General features: G+C 41.4%; 1 protein-coding gene across 1 annotated transcript; it reads right to left on the reverse strand.

Annotated features, from left to right (window-relative positions):
* Positions 1-758: 758 nt before the first annotated feature.
* Positions 759-3,278, reverse strand: LOC138189455 (fasciclin-2-like). The gene has a single exon (XM_069131501.1). The coding sequence runs from the start codon at positions 3,073-3,075 to the stop codon at positions 787-789; it is 2,289 nt and encodes a 762-aa protein (XP_068987602.1). The 5' UTR covers positions 3,076-3,278; the 3' UTR covers positions 759-786.
* Positions 3,279-8,622: the final 5,344 nt, after the last annotated feature.

Below are 8,622 nucleotides of genomic sequence, written 5' to 3' on the forward strand. Positions count from 1 at the left end.
TTGCGTACAGCATAAATATGTAAACCATATCAAACACATAATAATCTGGTAAACGATAGAAATAAAACTCTCAATACTACGTTGTCACATTACAAAACATATATGTATATATGAAAACAAATAATTGACATATAACCTCAAATACACAATTAAAGAATTTATATAAGAAAGTCACACTATCAGAAATATATACATATATACTTATATGCGTGTGTGTGTATGCGTGTTCTATTCTACTAAATCAAAATTAACAATCTAGTAAACATAAAATAAACAATTAACGTTTCACTTCGTATGAAACTACACCACTACAAGAAACATGTATATGCATATATATATATATATATATATATACGTTTGTGTGTGTAGTTCATGTTTGGTTTGTGTGATAGTTGCGATACATCTTTGCGAACTTCACGCGCGTTCGACAAATAGAACACGCGGCAGAAACACGTTTATAGGGTAAAAAGTGAAAACTTGACGAACACGGAACGTATTACACGAGAATTTCTTTTCTCCATTGTGTTTTGTGTCTCTGGTTGTACTCTCTCTATCTCTCTCTCTCTCTCACTCTCTCTCTCTCTCTGTGGTATTATATAGCAACATTCGTACGTTCGTATTCGCATACCACTTTTTTTAAAACGTGTACACTATAAATTGGAAAGATTAGAGCGTGAACAGCGACCGTTCATGACGTTGATCTCTTTTAATATTTTCTGCATTTTTATTTTATATTTGTTTCGTTTACTTTTTCTTTCTTCTCTTTTTTTTTTTTTTTTGTTTCTTTTAAATAGCTAGAAATAGGATCGTTATTGCTGTGGCAATGGCGGTCACGGTGAGCTTGCGAGTATCTCCAGCGGAAGTAACTATATTGTAGTCCACATTGGGGCCCGTAGGTTCTCTGGCGGTCTTAAACTTCCCAGAGCCTGGCTTACTGAAACCCATTATGTTGTGCGCCTTCAGTTCCACTTTGTAGAACGTGTCGGAGTATAAGTTCTTGATCCAGTGTTTCAGCCTTCCTTGTGTCTTGATGTCTTCTGTTCGACAGGTATTCTCTAACACCTCCCACTCGCCAGAAACGCGTTTTATTTGACAGTATTTGATCTGGTACATGTCAATCGGCTCGCCGTTATCGGCTGGCGCCAACCAAGTTAGCTCGTATTGATTGTTGAACCTGGACACATCGTACTCTGCGCTAGGCATCATTATCTTTGGTTCGTTCGGGAACGTCCTTCCGGGCGTGATTTCACGATGGTACGCTCCCCAGTTACCAAGGCCGACCACGTTTCTAGCTGCGAATCGGAACTCGTACGAAGTCTGTGGTTTCAGGTCTTCCAGGACGTAGGATGAATTAGTAGACCACGTTTTGTTTTTCGCCATCATCCAGGTCTGCCCATCCTCCTTATACTGCACGGTAATTGTTTTCGCAAGGAGTTCAGGATCGCTGCTAGGTAGCACGAGATCGAATTTAATCGTAGTGGCGGTAATTTCAGACATTTTCGCCTGCAACACTTCTGCCGGCTTTGTGGCCTCTCTCAATTCGATATTGCGTTCCCGCGTGCCGTGCTTGTTAGACGCGATGCACTTGTAAGTGGTGTAATACCGCTTGTCCAGCGGGACAATCATCAGAGTAGACAGAGGACCGTTGCCCAGCTGCTTGATCATGTTGTCATTGTCGATTTTCTGATCACCATACATGGTCCAGCGAATGGTAGCGTTCGGTATGCTCTCGGCGATGCAACTGATGTTCACAGGTCTCTGCTCCCATGACCAAAAGCTTGTATTCTGCATGGAAGCGAACGATGGCGGAAATTCGACAGTTAAATGACCGTTTCTACGCGCTTCGCCTCCTGCGTTCTCGGCGATACATTCATAGAGTCCATCGTTTGATCTGAGCGATTTATTGATCGTTAATGTACCGATCGTTTCGCCGTTCGTGTCATCGGCACTGTTCGTCAGCATGATTCTATCGTCGTCTAGTTGCGTCCCTTTCACGTACGGTTTCTCGTCGGTCAGCTTCCTAAAGGTGACTTGGGGTGGAGGTTTGCCAAAGGCCTTGCAGACAAGATTCGCCTCGTTATCCTGTACCACGGTACTGTTCAAGAACTCCATGATCTTTGGCTTCACGATCACGTTCACCCTGATATTCGTATTCGCTTCACCGGCTAAGTTTATCGCCGTGCATTGATACTCCCCTGCATCTTCGCGATTCACGTTCGTGATGGTTAATATTCCCGTATCAGAGTCCACCCCAAAGCGATTGGCGTTCGAAAGATTCTGGTGCGTGAGCGATTTCACCCAAGTGAATTTTGGCGGCGGTTTGCCATGAGCTTTGCATCGTATGTTTGCGTCTTCCCCTTCGATCACATCCACCGGGGCGGGGAACTCCTCCACCGTCGGCCGTATGTGGACCTCGACGCGAATAGGTCGTTCCTTCAGCTCTCCAGTGGTCAATACGTAAGCACGGCAAGTGTAGATACCGTCGTCGGATTCTTGAACGTTCTTGATCTTCAGAGCATACGTGTCTATAATGTAGTGGTCGTTCGTCTTAATTAATTCGCCGTTGTACAGCCAGTCGACCGAGGGTGAAGGCCTTGCCCGCACTTTACACTGAATAGCGTAGTCTTCTCCCAGAATAGGATATTGATTGGGCGGTGCATTGTCCCAAGTGATCGCAACTATGGTATCGATCGTCACAGACTTCTCCAGCTGAACCGAATTCGCGTAAGTGGCCTTGCACGTGTATTTCCCAGCCTGTTGTTCTTGCAGAGAGTTGAAGAACAAAGATAAGCTATTGTCCTGGAGCAATTCCGTGTACATCGGCGGCTGCGAATGACCCGGGGTGTTGAGTGATTCGATCACGTGATCCTGGGGGTCGATCCATTGCATGTCCTTGATCAGCTTGGTGTCGTCGACTTTCGGTTTGCACGTCAGGATGATGCTGGAGCCGATTGGCCTCGTCTGTGTATCCCCGCTTGGCATAATCTCCAAGGAAGGTTCTTTCGCGTAAGCTATAAGCGGCAACAACGCGAAGACAACAACAGCAACAGCCCGATGATGCTCGTGGGCTGCCATCGTGACAAACAGGGATTCCTCTTCTTGCACTAAACGCCGAAGTTCTTTCGATAAACGTTCCTCTTTCTTCTTCACAAAATCTTTCGTATTAATCTCGTCACTGCACTCGAACACTCGGTTATCCGCGGTATTGCTCGACTTAGATGAATGACGTACCGATATCGAGGATCAAAACGATACAAGACATCGGGTCTATTACCATTAAACGAGTATTAAAGTAATAATAGTATTAAAGTTTTATTTCTAGATTATCGTGTGTTTAATATGTTTTCCACATATTTGTGTTTGCAATTCTTCAAGTCGTTGCGGTGTCAATTATTTTGAACGTTTTAGCCTGTCGATAGGTTGTTACTTAGTCCCTAGTGTTGCGTTGTGTGTTCTATTTCTTTTATATTCATTTAGATTATTAGTAGTAGTTTGGTTTAGAGTGTAGATTATATATTTATATATTTATATATATATAGACATGCATGTTACGTAATGTAGTTCTCATTTTATAATTATTTTACCCGAATGTTGGCTAGTTTTAAGTATGTATCTTAAATTAATAATTTTAATTTAATAATGTAGAGTGCGCACACATATATATATATTTCTGACGATGTAACCTCTATTTCTTTAATAATGCAATATTGTATGTTTTATGTATTCGTTAGACTATAAGTTCATTGATTTTATATACTCATATATTTATAGTTTGGTAATGTTGGATTTGTATTATTAGTATAGTATTGGAAGTATTGTTTCTAATATTTTCTGGGTTATTACATGTTTGGCATATATGTTTATATTTATATGTAACTCTCCAAGTTGTTGCTGCGTTGATTGAATAAAATATATTTATATACACATATATTCCTGGTGTTTCAATTATTTCCTTTTGTAGTTATTCTTATTTCTTGATTTACTCGTTTGGTTCGCGACTCGTTTAATTCATTAATTAATTTTATTTACTGATTTAAATTCTATCTTTTGTATTTTACATATTCCGTCTTCGTTGATTGATTGTAGTATATCTTCTTGTTGCTCCTTTTCCTTTATTTTGCAAATTTGTCATATATAATCCTTCTTATTCTTGGTTTATTTGATTGGTTCGTATCTAGTCCAGTTTATTAATTGATTTTATTTACTTTATTTTATACTGATAGTTGGATTTATTTGTCGCCCTCATTTGTTAATTTTTTATTTTGTTTTGTAGTAGCGTGTGTTCCTTGGTGTATACAAATTTTTCTCGCGCTGATTTGCGTACAGTAATTTTGTATCTTCGTTACGGCACGTGCGGAGCGCGGGACGTGACAACATGCCAGTTTCAGCGTCTAAACAAGCGGAACAGCTCGCAAATCTCGATGATTTCGTCGATTTTGACCAAAACTAACCGTCATTTCCTTCCCGTTTGAGATATTTCTACGTTTAAGCGCTCTTATCACACCATTTTGCTTGCAGAATGTAATACACGCCAGTTTCAGCGTCGAAACAAGCCCAACAGCTCGCAAATCGCTTTGATTTCGTCGATTTTGATGAAAACTGACCGTCATTTCCTTCCCGTTTGAGTTATTTCGACGTTTAAGCGCTCTTTTTACTCCATTTTGCTTGCAGAATGTAATACACGCCAGTTTCAGCGTCGAAACAAGCCCAACAGCTCGCAAATCGCTTCGATTTCGTCGATTTTGATGAAAACTGACCGCCATTTCCTTCCCGGTTGAGATTTTTCGACGTTTAAGCGCTCTTTTTACTCTATTTAACGTGCAGAATGCAATGCACAACCGTTTAACCGTCGGAACAAGCCTAACAGCTCGCAAACCTCGATGATTTCGTCGATTTTGATGAAAACTGACCGTCATTTCCTTCCCGTTTGAGATATTTCGATGTTTAAGCGCTCTTTTTACTCCTTTTTACGTGCAGAATGAAATAAACAAGCCGTTTAACCGTCGAAACAAGCGGATCAGCTCGCAAATCTCGATGATTTCGTCGATTTTGATGAAAACTGACCGTCATTTCCTTCCCGTTTGAGATATTTCGACGTTTAAGCGCTCTTTTTACTCCTTTTTACGTGCAGAATGTAATAAACAACCGTTTAACCGTCGAAACAAGCGGAACAGCTAGCAAATCGCTTTGATTTCGTCGATTTTGATGAAAACTGACCGTCATTTCCTTCCCGTTTGCGATATTTCGACGTTTAAGCGCCCTTTTTACTCCATTTAAAGTGCAGAATGTAATACACGCTAGTTTCAGCGTCGAAACAAGCCCAACAGCTCGCAAATCGCTTCGATTTCGTCGATTTTGATGAAAACTGACCGTCATTTCCTTCCCGTTTGCGATATTTCGACGTTTAAGCGCTCTTTTTACTCCATTTAAAGTGCAGAATGTAATACACGCCAGTTTCAGTGTCGAAACAAGCCCAACAGCTCGCAAATCGCTTTGATTTCGTCGATTTTGATGAAAACTGACCGTCATTTCCTTCCCGTTTGAGATATTTCGACGTTTAAGCGCTCTTTTTACTCCATTTTGCTTGCAGAATGTAATACACGCCAGTTTCAGCGTCGGAACAAGCCCAACAGCTCGCAAATCGCTTCGATTTCGTCGATTTTGATGAAAACTGACCGTCATTTCCTTCCCGTTTGAGATATTTCGACGTTTAAGCGCTCTTTTTACTCCATTTAACGTGCAGAATGTAATGCATGCCAGTTTCAACGTCTAAACAAGCGGAACAGCTCGCAAATCTCGATGATTTCGTCCATTTTGACGAAAACTATCCGTTATTTCCTTCCCGTTTAAGATATTTCGACGTTTAAGCGCTCTTTTTACTCCATTTAACGTGCAGAATGTAATACATGCCAGTTTCAGCGTCTAAACAAGCGGAACAGCTCGCAAATCTCGATGATTTCGTCGATTTTGACCAAAACTAACCGTCATTTCCTTCCCGTTTGAGATATTTCGACGTTTAAGCGCTCTTTTTACTCCATTTTGCTTGCAGAATGTAATACACGCCAGTTTCAGCGTCGAAACAAGCGGAACAGCTCGCAAATCGCTTTGATTTCGTCGATTTTGATGAAAACTGACCGTCATTTCCTTCCCGTTTGAGTTATTTCGACGTTTAAGCGCTCTTTTTACTCCATTTTGCTTGCACAATGTAATACACGCCAGTTTCAGCGTCGAAACAAGCCCAACAGCTCGCAAATCTAGATGATTTCGTCGATTTTGATGAAAACTGATCGTCGTTTCCTTCCCGTTTGAGATATTTCGACGTTTAAGAGCTCATTTCACTCCTTTTTACGTGCAGAATGTAATACACGCCAGTTTCAGCGTCGAAACAAGCGGAACAGCTCGCAAATCGCTTTGATTTCGTCGATTTTGATGAAAACTGACCGTCATTTCCTTCCCGTTTGAGTTATTTCGACGTTTAAGCGCTCTTTTTACTCCATTTTGCTTGCACAATGTAATACACGCCAGTTTCAGCGTCGAAACAAGCCCAACAGCTCGCAAATCTAGATGATTTCGTCGATTTTGATGAAAACTGATCGTCGTTTCCTTCCCGTTTGAGATATTTCGACGTTTAAGAGCTCATTTCACTCCTTTTTACGTGCAGAATGCAATGCACAACCGTTTAACCGTCGAAACAAGCGGAACAGCTAGCAAATCGCTTTGATTTCGTCGATTTTGATGAAAACTGACCGTCATTTCCTTCCCGTTTGCGATATTTCGACGTTTAAGCGCCCTTTTTACTCCATTTAAAGTGCAGAATGTAATACACGCTAGTTTCAGCGTCGAAACAAGCCCAACAGCTCGCAAATCGCTTCGATTTCGTCGATTTTGATGAAAACTGACCGTCATTTCCTTCCCGTTTGCGATATTTCGACGTTTAAGCGCCCTTTTTACTCCATTTAAAGTGCAGAATGTAATACACGCTAGTTTCAGCGTCGAAACAAGCCCAACAGCTCGCAAATCGCTTCGATTTCGTCGATTTTGATGAAAACTGACCGTCATTTCCTTCCCGTTTGAGATATTTCGACGTTTAAGCGCTCTTTTTACTCCATTTGAAGTGCAGAATGTAATACACGCCAGTTTCAGTGTCGAAACAAGCCCAACAGCTCGCAAATCGCTTTGATTTCGTCGATTTTGATGAAAACTGACCGTCATTTCCTTCCCGTTTGAGATATTTCGACGTTTAAACGCTCATTTCACTCCTTTTTACGTGCAGAATGCAATGCACAACCGTTTAACCGTCGAAACAAGCGGAACAGCTCGCAAATCTCGATGATTTCGTCGATTTTGATGAAAACTGACCGTCATTTCCTTCCCGCTTGAGATATTTCGACGTTTATGCGCTCTTTTTACTCCTTTTTACGTGCAGAATGTAATAAACAACCGTTTAACCGTCGAAACAAGCGGATCAGCTCGCAAATCTCGATGATTTCGTCGATTTTGATGAAAACTGACCGTCATTTCCTTCCCGTTTGAGATATTTCGACGTTTAAGCGCTCTTTTTACTCCATTTAAAGTGCAGAATGTAATACACGCCAGTTTCAGTGTCGAAACAAGCCCAACAGCTCGCAAATCGCTTTGATTTCGTCGATTTTGATGAAAACTGACCGTCATTTCCTTCCCGTTTGAGATATTTCGACGTTTAAGCGCTCTTTTTACTCCATTTTGCTTGCAGAATGTAATACACGCCAGTTTCAGCGTCTAAACAAGCGGAACAGCTCGCAAATCTCGATGATTTCGTCGATTTTGACCAAAACTAACCGTCATTTCCTTCCCGTTTGAGATATTTCGACGTTTAAGCGCTCTTTTTACTCCATTTTGCTTGCAGAATGTAATACACGCCAGTTTCAGCGTCGAAACAAGCGGAACAGCTCGCAAATCGCTTTGATTTCGTCGATTTTGATGAAAACTGACCGTCATTTCCTTCCCGTTTGAGTTATTTCGACGTTTAAGCGCTCTTTTTACTCCATTTTGCTTGCACAATGTAATACACGCCAGTTTCAGCGTCGAAACAAGCCCAACAGCTCGCAAATCTAGATGATTTCGTCGATTTTGATGAAAACTGATCGTCGTTTCCTTCCCGTTTGAGATATTTCGACGTTTAAGAGCTCATTTCACTCCTTTTTACGTGCAGAATGCAATGCACAACCGTTTAACCGTCGAAACAAGCGGAACAGCTAGCAAATCGCTTTGATTTCGTCGATTTTGATGAAAACTGACCGTCATTTCCTTCCCGTTTGCGATATTTCGACGTTTAAGCGCCCTTTTTACTCCATTTAAAGTGCAGAATGTAATACACGCTAGTTTCAGCGTCGAAACAAGCCCAACAGCTCGCAAATCGCTTCGATTTCGTCGATTTTGATGAAAACTGACCGTCATTTCCTTCCCGTTTGCGATATTTCGACGTTTAAGCGCCCTTTTTACTCCATTTAAAGTGCAGAATGTAATACACGCTAGTTTCAGCGTCGAAACAAGCCCAACAGCTCGCAAATCGCTTCGATTTCGTCGATTTTGATGAAAACTGACCGTCATTTCCTTCCCGTTTGAGATATTTCGACGTTTAAG

The sequence above is a fragment of the Bombus flavifrons genome, unplaced genomic scaffold, assembly GCF_040668555.2.
Source record: "Bombus flavifrons isolate JBK064 unplaced genomic scaffold, iyBomFlav1_principal scaffold0052, whole genome shotgun sequence".
NCBI classification, from domain to species: domain Eukaryota; kingdom Metazoa; phylum Arthropoda; class Insecta; order Hymenoptera; family Apidae; genus Bombus; species Bombus flavifrons.

What these genes read in the sequence shown, in the direction of transcription:
- LOC138189455 (XM_069131501.1), bottom strand. Translation starts at nt 3,075, where the DNA reads ATGGCAGCCCACGAGCATCATCGGGCTGTTGCTGTTGTTGTCTTCGCG.